The sequence below is a fragment of the Ambystoma mexicanum genome, chromosome 6q (assembly GCF_040938575.1).
Source record: "Ambystoma mexicanum isolate Mex_15411 chromosome 6q, UKY_AmexF1_1, whole genome shotgun sequence".
NCBI lineage: Eukaryota > Metazoa > Chordata > Amphibia > Caudata > Ambystomatidae > Ambystoma > Ambystoma mexicanum.
In genome coordinates this window covers 215,065,018-215,083,741 of record NC_090937.1, presented here as the reverse complement: position 1 = coordinate 215,083,741, position 18,724 = coordinate 215,065,018, and the positions used below count along the sequence as shown (strand labels likewise).

The 18,724-nt window shown below is 43.1% G+C and overlaps 1 protein-coding gene across 1 annotated transcript in view; it reads left to right on the top strand.

The window, feature by feature from the left end:
• The window catches only part of LOC138515893 (alcohol dehydrogenase 1-like), a 456,553-nt gene extending 438,088 nt beyond the window's left edge, over positions 1-18,465 (top strand). The window contains exon 9 of the mRNA XM_069630655.1: positions 18,014-18,465. Coding sequence (XP_069486756.1) covers positions 18,014-18,038 — 25 coding nt within the window. The 3' untranslated portion in view covers positions 18,039-18,465. The remainder of the gene's footprint in view (positions 1-18,013) is intronic.
• The last annotated feature ends 259 nt before the right edge of the window (positions 18,466-18,724 follow it).

Genomic DNA, 18,724 nt, shown 5'->3' with positions numbered 1-18,724 from the left:
AGCACACTTGGCCTCCCTCACGTTGCTGCAGAATTCCCATCCAATGTGGGGAAAATTGTTTCCTGAATCAGGAAGTGAAACTCACTTATTAAGCAGGCATCCATCCTACAAGGACTCCATTGTCATTGATTTTGGAACAGATAAGCTCAGGCTGCCCACCCAGCGGGCAGGGTTAGGTCATGACAACAAGAGAGAGTACCACTGAAAGGAGGGACCTTTCAGCTGCAAGTCTTACCTCAAATTGGAAGCCATCCTCAGAGGAAGGAGAATTAGAAGCTTCAAGATGGTGAATGTGGTCCTTAAAGATTTGTTCCAGGAGACACTAGAGACCCACCTCTGCCCAGAGACATATGACTTACATGTTCCCATCCTGCACACGTGTTTTACCTTAACCCATATAGAGGCTGAATGGCAGGGATTATGTATGGCAGATAGGCAGAATACCACCCAAGGGGAGCGATACACCAATCTCTTATCCCACAGCAACATTGTTAGCCATCCCAGTTGGATGAGCCCAGTATTCAAGATCCATCTCATGTACCACTCTTGAGTCTTCTTTAACCAGAAAAAGACTAGGAGGCCAGGCTAAAGACCTTTTAAAGGCTGACGGATAGGTCTGATATTGTACACAGTTGGAGTAGTAGCTGGGGAACCAGAGACAGAAGATTGGAGCTGTTTTGGAGAAGGCTGAAGGGGAGTTCAGCAGGACCTAGACTGGAGTCCAGGAGGCAGATAGAGAGGTGTGGAATACTATACTGGCCCACACTGCAGAGTGGGAGCCGGAGGAGAGACAGGGGAACGCACATATAGGAGCCAAGAGATCTGGAGCTGCTTGTAAGGAGTCACAGAGTGGTGACAAAAGATAGACAAGTGGACTTGGGTGAAAGGTGTGTACAACGGAGTGAAGAAGTTGATTGAGGAAAACATTTGGAGAGTGGGGAAATGTGTGTCTGAAGGAGTGAGAAAGGTGATAGAGAGAATGATGTGGCAAGTGGAGAAAGGTGTGCCAAATGAGTGAGGAAGGTGAAAGAGAGAGAAATCTGTACTTGGGGTGCGGAGGCAGGGATAATTGTTCTACACAGAGGGGTGAAGAAACAAATGGCATTTAGAATACAGGTGATGCTGAGATGGGCACAGAATGTGGGTGAGATAAAAACCTGGAGAACATTGATTGCAATAAGGACGGTGTGCAAAGGGTGAAGAGGGAGCAATAGTGAGTATCTAGAAATCTGGAACTGGGAGACAGCAGGTGCCCAAAGGGGCCATGAAGGCAAGTTACAGTGTACACAGTGGAAAACAGAATACAGCATACCACACAGAAAGAGAAACATTTTAATGTTGGTGGTGCATTCATCACTAACTTCTCATTTTATAAGCATACAATGATACTTGGGGAAAGGGGCCAGAAGAACAGAATCCCCCCAATGGAAGCTTGTATGAGAATCACACTTGCATGATGTTTATAGGAGGGTGTGTGGAATGTTGCAGGTAGGCAGGAGATTATATTCAGTGTCAGTCTCTTGAAGTGAGTTGATTAGTCTTGTTCTATCCGGTGACACTTGGCAGGGGGGAGCAAGAGGAGCAGAGAATCCCTGAGGGCTGATTTTGGAAGACTTTCATTCTTAATTCAATGTTGTTGGAGGACTGAGCATAAAATCAGGAAGTGTGTCAGGGTCCACAGGTTAGCCAGTGAATGACACATTTGGATACATTAACATACACATGAATCATAGGCATGGAGAGACATGCTGCTTTTTGTCTTTTCACATGTGCAACACCACTTGCAGTGTGCTTTTGTGGTGTCAGAATTGTACGTGCTCAATAGAAGGTATTATTCTACTTACATTCCAGCCCATTGTCACAAGTCACATGCCAGGTGTCAGACAACAGTAATGAACACCCACAGATACTGACGTGGGAGGTTCCATTAACTTCATCGGGGGAACAAGGGGAGAGATTAAAATCTTATCTTATGAAGATCATGTCAGATGACCACATGGTGTGCTTCAACAGCAGGAGGCAAATTCAATTTCCAGGTATGTATCTTTGCCACCCCTGTGTGCTGATAAATTAGAAAATAATGATGATGACAATGACATGGATGATGATCAAGACACATATTAATATCCATCGGAGTCCAGCAAGGCAGGTGCTGTTAGAAAGTAGTCATACTGAGGAGAATGACTCCACAAATACACACTCTGCTCTATTACTAAAAGCTCATCCCCTCACCTATGTACAGTCTCATCGAGAAACTCACACAGGTCAGAAAAAACAACAACATTATGTGGCATCTTGACCATTACCACCGTTACCTGCATTTTGCACAGAAGAGTCCTGTATGTTTGGTAGCATACCACAATGAATGTCAAAAACGTGTCAGGATGTAACACAAAATAAAAATCAACATAATCTGCACACTTGTGCAAAATGGGGTGTCAAGGGAATGGCACAACCAAAGTTGGTCTCTCATCTAAGTGGTCCCATATGCTACCACATGCAGTTCCGACCTTACTATAGTATCAGGCAAGCAGCACACCATCTCCAATCCACATAAATGCCCCTGAAAATACTGCTGATGTCTTGCTCGTTGGAACTCCAATCTTTCCACCTGTAACTTCAGTAATGCATAATAGTAATGTCCCACTGTATTAGGCCAGTATTATTAAAGTGTCTGGGGTGAACAAATATCTCACACATTACATAAAAGATTATATCTGCTTGATGCTAATCTGGCAATAATGTTGGCAAGGGATCTCTTGTCCTACTTTTTTTGGGAAAAACCCTGTTTTACAGTAGCTCTTGGGATAAGCCAGTCACTGCTGCAAAGTTTCTGGTCACAGTTTTTTCCACCGGCAAGGCAGTACTGGAGTTGTGAGTTGGGGTTGGTGAAGCTGGCCCTACAGCAGTCCGTAGGAAAATTAATCAGAGCACGTGGAAGCATAGAGGCTAAGGCCTAATTCGTAATTTGCTTTTAGTCTTTTTTGCAGCAGACAATGGATCTAATGCCCTTGTTGCTTCATGAACTGGCTCGAAAATGCATGTCCCCTGCTTTGCACAAGTTCTTCACCTCATGGTAGCATGCTAAATCAGCAGTTGATAGCCTGTAAAGAATTGGCTGCGTTGGCCCAAAAAGTCAGCTAACATTTCAGCTACGATTGTCATGCCAAAAATCAACTGTCAACTACAAGTGCACTACAAGTTGCACCAGCACAACATGAATAGCTCTTTATTCACCTGTTGGATCTTTACATTGTATGTGTTGGAAAGGCTATGTAAGCGGTGCAAAGCCATTGCAGATTACTGTAGCATTAACAACAGAGCTCTAGATGGGTCACTTTTAACATCATAGCAATGGCAGCTACAGTGTAATGTCTGCTCTGTAGTATAACATTTTAAGGCGGCTACCAAGTGGGCTATATGTCAATAACACATCTCTTATTGAGGTTCTCCTTCTTGTGTACCTACTTGAGATCAACCTGACCAGCATGGCAGGGGTCTGTGCCATGAGAGGTGATTCTGATGTGGCACAGCTAGTGAGGGACCTGCTTTCAACCTTTCATGGTGATCCAAAGATTGTTGGATTTAAAGGTAACATTGAGTACTTGCTGGTTTCCTTTGTGGACACATGTAAAAACACTTGCACTTGCCTGGTGTACTATCCTGCCAGAGCTTTCTTTAAACACTATTGTAACCACCGGGTATACTCTCCTGCCAGGGCCTTTCTTCCTGTGTGCTCTGCACACACTTTCAAATGTAATATTCTGTTTAGTCTACTTTATCAAACACAGTAGCTGCCTGGTACATTGTCCTGCTAGGGCTTCTCTTCAATGTGTATTGCATACACTTGCACAATTTAGTCTGTTACTTCTTGTTTGCTTACCCTTTTAACAAATGGTTCAGTATTTCCTTCTTCTTGACGTCTTTCATACATATGTTTTACATATATTCGCTTTTGGCATGTCTGCCCATACGCCCCAGTGTCTCTGCTTCCCTTTAGGGAACTCACCGGCTCTTGCTGGCGTTCTTTATTCTTCCCACAGTCAGCTGGTAGTGGTCATTTGGTTTTTCTTTCCATCTCACTACTTTCGTTCCTTCTGGTTCCTGCTGGGTTCTTTTGCTTTCTGTTCGGCTTCAGCCAGGGAAACGCCGTCGCTCTGTACACGGTGTTGGCTTGTGGCGTTCTCGCAGTGTGTCTCCTCTCACAGTCAGTTTCCCACTTCTGTCTTCCTGAGCCGGATGGCGCCACAATGCCTTCTGCAACACCACATTCCCTCGGCCCTTCACGAGAGAAGCAGCTTCTTCACTACAGCAGCGTGCTCTTGTCAGCTGTGGCTGTGATTTAAATCTCCTGGCTACAGGTCTGTGCTCACAACATCTAGAGCACAGCCTGTACGCTTGGTCTTTTCCCCTCTACATTAGTCTGTTCTTCTTCCTCATCCCAGTAGTCTTGCATTTTTGGGAATGGAAGTTCATTATTGATGTCACATGTGTAGAATCTGTGTAGGTACCATAGAAGTGCTTGAAGGCATGTTAGCCCTTGATAACTTGTAAGTAAAATCTGAGAAGACATTTTCATGAGCATTGGAGTATAAGTCAAGTCTTGATGATTCAGACACTGATCTTGTTGGATGGTTTTCCATACCAATTGTAGGTGGTTGAGGGGAGGGGTAAACATTTGCCAATAAGACATTGGTCATTGATGGGGTGTCCTCAAAAAAAAAGGGGATGTCATGTCTCATCCAATGGAGCTGTGCTATTCTCCCAGAGGCTGTCTCCCAGCATGTGATCCTCCCTCATATAGCCACCCCAGTGTCAGGATCAGGTAGTGGCTGCCATCCCCTTGCCCACGGGTGAGGTTGCCGCCCGGAAAGGACTGATGACACTATTCATCACATTGGGAAGTACATCAATGACACCTGTTAAAAGCATCCAGTACAGATGAAACCTACAGAAAAGAGAAAATGTGGGCCACGACAGTGATTCCGGAATCTCGAATATAGATGGATCATCAATTCCAACAGACTTTTGGGTCATCAGCCAACATTTGTTTGATGTCTATCTATTGAGTACTTAATCTGTGGAAAAGGATAATGCCCCATTACAGTACTAGTACAGAAAGTGGCTTGTTTGTTCAGCAGCACTTGTGCAAGTTGCTGTAGAACCGCAAAGCTGCCCGCCTACATGTGTCCAGTCTGAGAGATTTTATAGAACGGCCGGGTCTATTGTCTGTAACCACAGGAAAAGCTTTACAGTGCAACATGTTGAACAATTAGCATTTATAAAAATGAATTGTCACTTCATTGCAGCAGACTATTGAATGCCATCTACCCAAAGCCAACAAACCAGCTTGAATGTTGATTATGATGTTTCTTACTTAGCACATATTGGACACTGACAAAAGGAACAGGGTTGTTTTTTGGTATGTGTGGTTGGGACACAGATAGCTGTAGTAGTAGTAGTTGTGACCAAGAGGCCCTGACAAGTTGCTGTCTTCCATATTACAATGCTTTCAATATGCTGGAAATAATGTTCTCAAACTCCTAATCACACATTATCAAACGTGTACATGTTCTCCTACAGCTCGCAGCTATCCCTTAATGTTCATGGGCTATTTGACAGGCTGCAACTACACATTTAGATTATCAGTGCCGCCACTCAATAAGGTCCATGAGATCTTTCACAGGGCACAGCCGTCAACTGAGGTTCGTAGGTTCCCCCACGGTGCACAACACCACCTTAAGGTTCTTAGGAGGAAACCACCCACTAAGGGTCTCTGGTTTTCATACCCACCTCTTACCTTACCTTTTTGTTTTTTTGCAGGGGAAGCTTCCCACTAAGGTTCTCGGCTCTTTCATAGGGTGCAGCTGCCCCTAAAGATCTCAAGCTCTCCTATAGAGCACACAATATTCCAGTTGGATTAGTCCCTCTTTGTGGCGAAGCCCTCTATTAATCCCTCATTACATTTCTCTGCACAACTACCTGCTGGATGAAGGACAGAGGAGCTCCATATGCCTCCTCGGGATGCGCACAGGCTGCCCACCCCCACTATGTGGTTCAGCTGCCCCGTGCTAACCAACTCCCCACAATAAAGGCAGTATGTTAACCCATGATGCAAGATGTGGTGCATGGGTGGTTGCCCAAAGATGCATAATGCTGGTTGTGCAACACCCCAACTGTGTGTGGGGTAGTGCTGACAAAAGGGGCCTTCTGCTTGCTTGCAACATTTCAGTGAAATCCATTGCTGGTTTCCACTGACACCAATTGGGCAGTGTGGCTAGGTTCCAGGTTTGGCTTCTGGAGTACATCATGGTAGTGATATCATGATGTTCAATGTCACTGCAACCTTGCACTGTAGACCTGGGACATGCTAAGGCTCACCGGTTCCTCACCACAAGTGGAGAGGTAGTTGTGGCTGCACGGTTGGTATCCACTGAAGACACATGAAGTTAGTATACTCTTCTGTGCTGCAGCCACAAGTTATTCCTCATCACCGTCATCCCTAGGACATGCCCCCCTTTCTGATTGACTTGTGCCCCATGTGTCCTGCTCTCAGCAGTCCTGCGCCATGCATTAGACCTCAGGTTCCTCTCCCGGATGATTTTCCAGGGTTCTGTGAAATGTGTAGGGGGTTAAGGTCACAGATCCCCTGGAACCGCCAAGCTTCTGTGTCTACTATGGCAGGAATTGGCACCTCCACACCATTTTTCCCTGTATCTGGTCCTACTCCAGTCCCTTAGGTAGGTCCGTGCCCCAGCGTTCCCCAAAAGTACATTACACTAACACTCTAAACCTTCAGTGCACCAACAATCTTCCACCCTAGTCTGCATCCTAGGGCACCAGGGCAGCCACCCCCGGGCACTATCTGGAACCCAACAGAGAGCAACAACAAACGCATCACCACTAAACATCAGTCCACACAGCTCTCACACTGAGCACACACACACACTCCATCAGAAACCACGGTCAACCTCAATAGCACCAAATACACCCCTTATACCACAACACCACGAGACCCCAGGTCCCTGTCAACTGCCCACAGCAGTACATCAACCACCCAGGACCCCTAGTCCCTGCCTAAACTACACCAGAGTAACAGTGAAGTACACCACCACAACCTCTGTTAACTCTGGTCCTTGTCTAACTGCATAGCATTGACACCATCACTTACCTATGATACCCCTAGACCAAACTAGGCTACCATAAGGATACCCATTCCTCAACACACCAAATCACGGAACACACCCTTTTTCACAACACACCAAACACGGGACCACTTTGCCCTGAACAACAGCCCAAGGAGAACCCCTTCATTCACACGCCACATCATCCACACAAAACAGGAGACAAAATGCAAAATCCTTTTAAAAACTTTGTCGTAGAATGGGAACATATGTGACACAATTTGTTAACCTTAATATGTACTATGTCACTTAGTCGACTTCACTGAACGATGTAAAAGCAGTAATAGTACAGTCGCCAACAACATTCCTTAGAAGGCATTAGAGCAGTAACCCTAGAAATAAAACAAAATGCTGATACATTCCTTCCCATGAGTCCAAACCACCCACTAGTCCATCCAGGCCCAACATGTTTAGACTCCACCTGCAAGAAAAATCAGTTAAGCAACAAAATACACTGTAATTACACTGTTATTAATGTCCAAGTACAAGGGGCCACGACATAAACACACCATCCTTAATGGCTCATAACATACATGCACCGATGCTAACACGGACAGGCCACAATACATAAACCGGCCTGACACACTACGAACAACGTTCCACTAGAACAAGAACCGGAATGTCCTCCTCACATCGGGGCATCAACAGTCAAAATCCAAATCCGACTGGACCCCTGAAACAGTAGTGCTGCATCCGCACCTACCATGGAAAACTCCTTCTACTGCCACGCCACACAAGCAACACGTTGTCCATGAGTTCAATATGACCTCCTGCTCCTGTGGGAAATCCACTGAGTCCACAGGACCATGCAGTGTTACCACCGCGTCTGGGGTCCATTCTGACAGCTGCTCCCCAGTCCACGCTCCAATTGTGGAAAAACTCCACTTGCTGCCACGGATAGTGAGACAAAACGGTTTCCATCCGGCAACAAGGACACAACATCATTCCGTTGCAGCCACGCAGCACAAGCAGCGTGCTCCAAATTCTCCATGCGGTGCATCCGGTCGCGCTGGACTGCCTCCTGATGACCCGTTAACGTCATAATTTTACCTCTGATGTCATGGAGGTCGCATCGCTGTTGCGCCTCCGCTTTAGCAATCCCCTTGGAGTCCATGACGCCGGGGAATCACCACCCCAGCGCTCTCCTCTGATGCTGACACCCGACGGCAGCCAGGACATGGCCGCTACGTCCTCTACTCCAGAACTCCACCCGACCCTACTCCACACAGCCCAGGGGAAACGCTCCTCCCCGCTCCCCTCAGCAGGCAAGTGCAGAGTGGCCAGAACCCAACTGTGGAGCCCTCTGGCCCCGCTGCACCACGATGGCTCCAGAAACAGCAACAAAACCTCCTTACGCGCTGCCTGATGAAAGCCGTCCTCATACAGTCCAACACAGACAGAACGCGCACAGAGCCGCATCCTCAGCTCTCTTGCCTACCCGGAATCCAGCTGTGCATTGCTCGCATGCACCAAGGTAGATGTCCTTCAGCACCGCCCGGCCTGCTGAAACAGCAATCAGGCTCCCATATCGACACTACTGGAGAACACCTTACAGCTGGAACACCCCACCAAGGGCACGCTCCTCCTCTGCACACCAAACTGTGTGCCGTGCAACCCTCTCCTCCTTGGGGGCATGATGAACTACGCCCCGAGCACCACATGGTCTACAGAAAGTACCTTCTCCACGGTTCTCTCCTCCTCTGCCGTCCGCAGACCAGAAGACCATGAGCTGACATAGATGGCATCACCATGGGACGTGAGCACATGTAGGGTGATGTTCCTGGACTGAACTGGTGCCCCCTCCTCGACAGGATCCCATCTTCGTCACCAGCGAAATAACGTGGTACCAGAAACCAACACCTGGACCAGCAGGTAAGTTGCTTGTAGGTTTATTGGTAGATATATGCCAGGAAGACACTGGCACATCTCTCCATGCTACCGTACACTCTCCAACTGTAACTGTTGGAACCCCTGTTCAGAACATAACACATAGCGCTCTACACTCACTGACATCAAAGCATTCCGGGGTCGGTGATGTCACCAGCACTCAGAAATACACTACAACATACTGCTTAATGGTCTAAACTCGGATTGTTGATCAAACAAACGCAAGTTTTCCTTTCTGAAGACTTTGAGTTATTTGATAATCATATTTTCCACTTATTTCTCTTTGAAAGGGATATGAGATATAGAGCAATTATTTAATGAAATATGCATTTGTTTTCTTGATAAGATAGGCCATGGTTGACGATTCTAAGTGAGTAGAAACGTGCCTTGTGCATGAGAAGCCGTTACAGAATTCTGTCAGGGTCATGTGGCAGAATCTTAAGGTTTTCAATGATGAATGCTTGACAAGTTAGGCAGTGCTCTACAGAAGCCTTCATAGACTTATCAGCTGTTATTACATATGCAGGAGCAACATATATCAAAGGCAAGAAACATTGTAGAATTCTCAGAATCTGAAATGGCTGAGGCTGTGGATCTGTGTTGTGTTTTCACTTGTAGCCAAATCATCTTCTAACTTGTTTGTAGGACAGGTGCCTCATGACATTTGCATGGCTGTGCATGTTTGTTCCACATACTGACCATCTGACGTTTCTTGCTAGAGGGCTTGATGAAGAGGGGGATGTACATCTATGCCAAGCTTTCCAGACTTAGGATGACTTTCTGCTTTCCTCTAAATGCCATCTCAACTGCAAACATAGCATTTAAAACATCAACATATTTAAAAATGGTGGCCAGCATTACCTGAGGTCTAACTATCAAACTAAGAGATTCAAATCCCAACCCGCTTTTTCCTGATCCATTACGCATGAAAGAAGGTCTGCAATGGCACCTATGACACCGTCAGACCATTTTTCCTGTGCTGTCATTTAATCCTATTTATCAGACTCTGTAATAGAAGCATTGATGATGCTGAGAATGTATCTCCATTAAGGACACTCACAAAGAAAATCAAAACCTGAACAATGGAAATATGGCAGCCACCATTTCACAGCCACTGGGTATTTCTTTGGGTAGCATTTCAAGCCTTTGTTTTCAATTAGCCATTAGCGCACCTGAATGAAGTACAGAGGAGTACCGCTTCGCCGCTCATCTTGCCGGTCTGGAAACCTGATCTGAATTGAACTGCTGCTTAATACGCTCAAGTAAGCTTTTAACAAGGCTGTTGTGACTTAAACTTTAGGCTCCGCCCACTTTTTAGGCATGAACCTATTTAATCTGGCAGGCGCGCGCACCTGTACGCGCGCCCTTGAGGGAAGTACCGAGAAGTACCGCTTTGCCGCTCATCTTGCTGGTCTGGAAACCTGATCTGAATTGAACTGCTGCTTAATACGGTACTTTACTCTCTACGGCTTCAAGATCTACTTTTCCTCTTGTGGACTACTGTGGACTGAACCTAAGTTCTTTTTTCTTTTACTTTGCAGCTCAAGTAAGCCTTTAACAAGGCTGTTGTGACTTAAACTTTAGGCTTTGCCCCCTTTTTAGGCGTGAACCTATTTAATCTGGCACACGCACGCACCAGCGCACGCACCTGAGCGATGTCGCTGCGGCGATGTGAGCGGCGCGGGTTCACCGCGGCGATGTGAGCGGCGCGGGTTTCTCTATATTCGGTACTTTCGATTTGTTCACTGCAGGGTGTTTGGAGATTGTGTTTTGTTGCTTATGCTGCCTATGTTGTTTTGAATTGCCCTGTTTTGTAGCGCATATTGAGGGCGCGCATTGTAGTGCTCTATTTTCTTCAGTGAAGTGTGAGAAGTCTTCTAATGAAACAAAGCCTCCATACGCTCCGCACAGGCATGCCGCCTCTTCAGTGTGAAAATCAAGCTGAAAACTGTAAACTGCTTAATGCTGTTCTACCCCGATTGCTCGTTTTAAAGCTAGGAAGCGGGCGATACAACATACTATTAACCCAAAAGACACCTCTGTGCGTGACATATGATTTTTCTATCCTGAGTCTGCAGCGAAACTGCAGGCTTCTAAAAGTGTCCGTTCGCTACCCCTAGCTAATTGTGATTTGCCTGCCTGTCACTCTCATACTAACATGGACACAAATAATAAGTCTGTGCAGTGCACTATCCCTAATCCCTCCCTTTTTGATGGTACCGTCTTGAGAGGTGATTCTATGGCCCGTATAGCCATAGATTTTCAGGATAAAAGTCCTGTAGCCTCTGTAACTTCTGATGATGTTGCTGTCATCGATTTACCATCTCCAGGGTCAAATTGTACTGTGCAGGAAACTTTTGAGAACTTGTCCTTCTCGCCTAATATGTTTTCCAATACTGACTTTACGAAATCTAATGTAACGTCTGCTTTTCTAGCTCCCACTCCACGAAAATGTAACATTACAGAAAATCGACCAAACATTCAAGGTATCCCAAAGGTGGTCGAACTTACACTGGAAGCAATGAAGCAATGAACCTCACAATGAAGACTATTACCCAACTTTTCAATACGTTAAATGTGAAATTAGATGCTCAAAGTTCACAATTAACTTCTGTTATTGCTTGGCAAACGAAGCAGGACCAATATGTGGAACAAAAGGGTGTCCATTTAGTTGAACAAATTTTGCGTAACAATGTGCCTATCACATTAGTAGATAAAAGTTCATCACCTATAAAATCTTTAACTTCGAGCATTGCAACAAACACTCATTTTGAAACATTGGAAAAAGACTTCTTGGTTACAAACCTTTTGGTCCCTTGTCCGCCCTTGAAAACTAATATAATGATTGCGGATAATCCTGTTTTGACACCTTCACTACCTTATATTGGTCAAATTATTACGGAACAATTACCTCTAAAGATACTCATGCTGAAGCACCTCACAGTGTGAATATTAAATTAACAGAACAAGAACCATATACTATTTTTTGTAAAAAAACCACCACTAAGCAAGAAAATCTTTGTCCCCATGGAGAAAAATTAAAAAGTATAAAAATGAGCAAAGTTACCTCAACACCTGGCTCAAAACAATTTATTAAAACATTGACTGTTCCGCCAAAGAACAATTATTTTGCCTCTATGGTTGTAACCAAAAAATATCTCCAATTGAACCAAGCTCATAAATTGAAACTTGCTACTGCAAATATTACCTCATCTATAACGACCTATGCACCGCTGGATAACTTAGTTAATGCTGTCCAGAATCATGAACACTTGCAATCAACTTTGGAAGCCAAGAATATAAAAACCACGCTTTCTGTTGACACTGATCATGTAGAATAACTCAAATCAAACAGCTCAGAGTCATAATAATCCATGTCCAGCTCTAGAACCTCAGATCACTAAAGCACCCATACTTGCTGACAATGATCAAGCAGCACAAGACGTTAGGAGACAGGAGATAAGGAAAGAAGTTGATGCGTATATGAGTAGATTTCCAACTGCCCCATTATTACAGGCCCCAGTGCTAATACCTAATGCATGTCCTCCTGCAATAAACCTTGACCCTTTGAATAAACATTCCTTAAAGGCTCAACCTAGTAATGGTGGTTTGGAACTAGGTTCTCAACTGTCCAATCCTATGCATGACGCTGAGATAGCCTTACTGTTACAATCTCTGTTACCATAAAATCAGAATAAGGCCATAGCTCCCATAGCATCTAATTCCCAAAAAATGAGCCAAAAACCAAAACAAATCTTAAATTTGAAAGATCGTAACCAGAACTCTACTGCTTTAATTCTTGGCTGTCGACCTTTACCCTACCCGCAATATGTCCTTAACAGACGTAGTGTTCTAGAGTTGTTCTCTGACATTCCATTGTTGGAGGACATTAGCACTGCAGATATTGAACAAGTTGAATTCTTTAATGACTCTACATTGAGCACGGCTTGTTTGTGGCTGAGCTCCCGAGTCGTTTGGAATCTTATTTGGGAAGCTAAAGATCAGCTCCTCGCTATGGGTTTTTTGATTCTGCTGGGACCCATTAAAACTAATAATGAACAACCAAAAGTGGATTTGTGGATAGATGCGACCTCAAAAGAACTTACCAGACTTTCTACAGTAAGAATTTCAGAACACGTTACCTCAAAATGCATTTGTAATTGCGATTCCAGAAGTTAACTAGAGCTTATTAGTAGAAAAGAGCGTTCTATGACTCTAGCATCTTGGAATACACGTGGTCATCATCATCTGATCAATAATCAAAACTATACATTGGACAGTTATGATTTGATCCTCTTACAGGAAACCTGGCTGACAGCAACGCCGTCTTGGGACGATCACGCACTTCACTTTACCCCTGCACTCAAGGGAGTTAAGGGTCATCATCCCATGTCTGGCCTCTGGTTCCAAACTGAGCTCTGAAATTAGCATAATTTTTACCTATGTTCTGAACGCATATTCTCAACTCACTGTTGTTTCCATTGAAGCGGTCTTATATGCACTAGTTAACTTATACTGGAACGCCAAGAGCATTGACGAATAAAGGTTCTTGTTTGATGTATCCACCCTTTTGGATTATATTGTACTGGTGCCAGAAATTGGTTATACGATTGTGGCTGGAGATCTAAATTTGCATTGCCTCTCACAAAAGAACAGTCATGATCTCGCAAGACGTATACAATGGTATCAGCTTATGGCTTCTAGAGGATTTTGCATGCTTAATGGAAGTAGTTTCGACAATAGCGACTCAAAACATACATGGTCTCAAGGGTGCAACAAAGCTACCATTGATTATATTTATGTAGATGACAAACTATTCTTAAACGCCAAATCCTTTCAAATTAAATCTATGGTGGGAAGTGATCATCGAATGCTTGTTTTTGAGTGGATCGTAGCTTTGTCCGCACCAAACAAACCAACTTTGCCTATAAAAGGAACAATGTTTGTCAATGGGCGCTTGAATTGAATAAATTGGACTGAAAACACTTTGATTCAATTTGACCAATCTTTACACTCTGCTTTTATCCACTCACGAGTAAACCAACCATCGCGTGACATCCCATATTATGACCTTATGCAACGATTTGCTGTGAAAAGTAAAAATCATTTAGCTCACGGACACCGAAACCATACTTTCGAAGTCGAGATTAAAAATATGAAAACTGCATTTCGTTTGCAAAAGCGAGAAGCCATGAATCTGTCAATAACCTCTAGATCTAAAGCCTTAAATAAGGCTAAAACCACTTATAGAAATTGGTGCTGTTGGCATCGTATTAAATTGTTGCAACAAGATGGTGAGACTATGTTACTAGCCACCCGTGATAAAAACACTGCCCATATTTGGAAAGCGCTGAATAATGCTTCAGCTACTCCTCAGACAATGGGGGTCATTCTGAGTTGGGCGGCAAGGGGTTACCGGCACCGGTAAGGATGCCGGTGCCAATAACCCCCTACCGCCCTATTCTGAGGTCCCTTAGCGGGTCCCACCAGGAACGGTTGGTCTGACCAGCCGTTCTTAGCGGGATCCGTTAAGGGACCTTGGAGCTAATAACAGGCCCGCAATTTGCGGGCCCGTTATTAGCGCCTTCCCCATTCCCATTGAGCCCTATGGGGGCTCGAATGGGAATGGGGAATGGTATTCGGCATGGGGACTTACCGGGTCTGCATAGGTCCGAATGTCCCGGTAAATCCCCATTCCGCCTACCCCCAATGTCTCAAATCCATAGTGTTCCTGAGTCTGTGTGGATTAGCCATTTTACACAAATCTATGCTATTCCAAATAGCTCAGGCAAAGCATGTGAAATCGATTCTAATAGCCCATTTTTCATTAATATAACAAAGTCTGATATATGATATTTCATTAATACAATAAGTCAATCAAGAGCTCCAGGTCCTGATGACCTTTCCAATAAAACGTTCAAACAACATCCTGAAATGTGGTCTTCAATTCTACAACAAATATTGGAACAAATTAACATAACACAAAACATACCGTCTTCATGGAAACATCCTATAATTGTTCCCATCCACAAGAAAGGTGATCGTTGTTTGCCTGAGAGTTATAGACCCATTGCCTTACTTTATGCCCTTGGAAAGATCTATAGTCATATTGTATTGCAAAAACTAAATGAATGGACTATGAGAGAGTGTAAAAGAGACCCATTTCAATCCGGTTTTGTCTCTGGGCTAGGCACTTCTATTAACCTGATTACCCTAAATATGTTAAAATCAATATATTTTGAGCGAAACCAACCTATTTACATGGCTTTCATGGATTTTCGTATAGCTTTTGACTCGGTTGACCGAGAACTTCTTTTTGGTAAACTAAAAAAATACGGTTGCCCTTCTTCACTTCTAACTGTTATTAAGAAGTTGCACACAAACACAACTATACAAGTTAGATTATCATTAGATGGCTCTCTATCAGCTAAAATCAAGACTCAGAGGGGACTTAAGCAAGGGTGCATACTTGCATCAACGTTATTCAATCTTTTTCTGTTGGATTTAGGAGTGTCCTTTGAAGATGTCAAGACTGACTCTCCTAAACTAGGTCCTCAGAAGATTATTTGGCTTTTATATGCTGACAATTTCATTCTACTATCCCAAACTCCTAAAGGCCTGCAAGAGCTATTGAATAAACTGAATAAATATGTTGTTAATAATAATCTGACCATCAATGTTGACAAAACTCAAATATTGGTGTGTGAAAAAACAAGGAATCCCAGAATGTTAAACTGTCAATGGTCTCTGCAGAAAAAAAAACACTTATGGTGGTGCCTCATTACAAATATTTGGGATTGCCCTTCTCAGGGGCCTTGAGCAATCTGATCTATGAAGCCACTCTTGATGCTAAATTAAGGTAATTGATTTCACAAGCAAAGATCATTCTGCACAGATATGGAAAATTCGCCACGCTTCATATATTAACCTTTTTCCTTCAAAAAGTGGTCCCTATTCTATCATACGGGGTGGACACCGTATTACCTAGTCCAAGAAAATTCTGGGTCCACTATGAGGGAACACTTTGGAAGTCAGTTCTTTGTTTAGCTACCTGTACTCCGATCAGTCTTCTGCGGTATGAATTGGGTTTTATCTCCATGTTTGGCCAAGTGCTTTGGCAGATGTGTAATCTCTATAGAAAATGCCTACTGGGAATGAATGTAGCAAACATTTTAGACTCAGTCGCAGCTTACATTCAGACTTCGGAAGCTGAGTTTCCTAGAAAATGGGTTAAATGTATTTTGAACAACCTTGTTGATGCAGGCATAATAATTGATCCATTGTTAACCAACCCTGTGAAGGCGAAAATACAACTCTACCGCTATGACTGGATCATAACACAAAATTCTTGTGCACGTTATGTAAACTTTAACCTGCAATTATTTCCACATAAGAACTTTAGAACAATGGAAAGTTATCTTATCAAATGCCCGTCAGCTTCTGTTAGATCTGAAATGTTAAGACTGCGACAACATTTTTGTCCCACTAACCAAATTTTGGTGAGAAGAGGTTTAAGTCACAAAAGCCAAAACTTCTGTTGATTTTGTAAAAATCTAAAACAGTTGGAGACTTTATCACATCTAATAGTAGAATGTCCAGCACTTCTTCAAATACGAGTACTGTATTTTCGTAATATGATGCAATTCACTTGTGCTCGCACCACAGATGAAATATGGAATGCTTTGATTACTAGTACTAGAACAGTGATACACATTGCTCTAACTCAATTCATAAAAACTATTCTACCTGGAGAATTGTATCTGAATGGAAATTGAATATCAGTGATCACGTATCTATTCTGAAATGTGCATTCATCATCAGTACTGTTTTTGATATTTTAAGAACATAATTTCTTTTTTTATAACTTGTGACTTCTCTTTTCTCTCTCCTCTTGTTTAAAATTCTCAGTATTTTTACTATTCTTCTTTTATCGTTTGAATGAAGATTTTGAATGGCTGCAAATAATGTATTATGTTTGTAGATTTATATTTTAATATTAGACTTGTGAAGATTTTATGTTTATCACTGTTAATGAACATCGGGATTTTGTTAATATTGAATATCATTTCATGTAAATAATTAATTTAAGTATGTTGAAAGTATAACATTTGAAAGGTTGAGTATTTAAGCCAAACAAACAAATAAAAGAAAGAAAATAGCCATTCAAGAAGGACCCCAACTTCATGCAAATCAGCCTTGTGCTCACCCCAAGGTGATCAGTCCAGCGATCAGTGCAGTGCATCCTGAAATGTAAAGCTATGCAGCGTCTGCAATGAAACCCGGTACATAGCAGCCTAATTTTACTGTAAACATTAATTGCATGATGGGGGCCACCAACATTAGTACTTATGTGCTGAGTTAAATGTTCACAAGGCAAAGGAAAGAGTAAAAGCAAGTCCTACTCGCTTTTTCTTTTGAATTTTCCTCTACGTCTTGTGAACAATGATTGTTACCACAAAAGGTTGTATTTCCCTTCCTTCTGATCAGCATTCCACCTGATCTATTACAAATTATTAGCCACACATCCGCAAATTACTAGCCACATCTCCATGGAAAATCACACATCCCTGCCCCCCTCAAGTCCCTTGTATTTTTCCAAATGATAGTCAGGGTGTCTTCTCCACTGCTCCTGTTTCATTTCCCTTTGCTCCAACAGACCACAGTATGGTTTCAATAGAGCACTTCTGGCAAGCCACAGCACTTTAAGCCCACTGCGGTGGTGATGGGCACAATGCAAAAGCTTAATAAATTGAAATGACATAAATAACACATATTTAGAGTTTAAGCAAAATGAATAACAAATGGAATGCCAGTTCCAATTAATGCCTTTGTAGGAAATGAAAACTAAGATATTTGACACACTGCGTATCCTGGTATAGGTATGGAACATGTACACGTGTTATGCAATAAGTAACTGACACAACTTTCATTTTCATTTGCAGCATTCGCACTGTTCTGACATTTTGAAAATCATGTCACTGGAAAGTTCTTCCGGCAGAAATCTTCTTCGCTTCAAAACCGAGATCATCATTGCATTTCTTCAATAGAATATTATGGGCTGGGTGATTTTAATAGGTTTCAGGGGTAAAGAGACACCTGTGTTAATTTGCAAGTATTCAAACACTCGTAATCTGGTATTAGCATGCCAGCGGTATTATATTTAGAAAATAGTGCTTTATATGTATCCTGGAGAAAGTTGTACCATGTAGTTCATATTTCGTGCTTGGTATTTCTCCTGTGCAGAACTGCAGTGACTATAGAGTGTGGAAATACAAATTGTATTTATGTGTCTCATATGTGTTACTTAGGAAGTACTCCACACCGTACACATACTTTTATTGACTGATTAGTCTATGGTTAATTCTAGTAATACAAATTTTAATAAAATGCACGCATGAAATCTAGACTATTTTTACCACTTTTTAATCAGTAATAACAAGCAGAAAAAACAACATATGGGACGCTAACCCCAAAGCATGGTGGACCAAGGATAAGAAAGATTAGGTGCCTTTGCCATTCTTTGTCCAGGATGTCCCCATCATATAGAAACTGTGTCTGGAGTAAGGCCTGGGATGCAACCACAAATGGCTCCACCCAATCCCTACAAGTATATGCTAGTGTCAGGTGGACGCCCATCGAGATTTAGTGGTGTA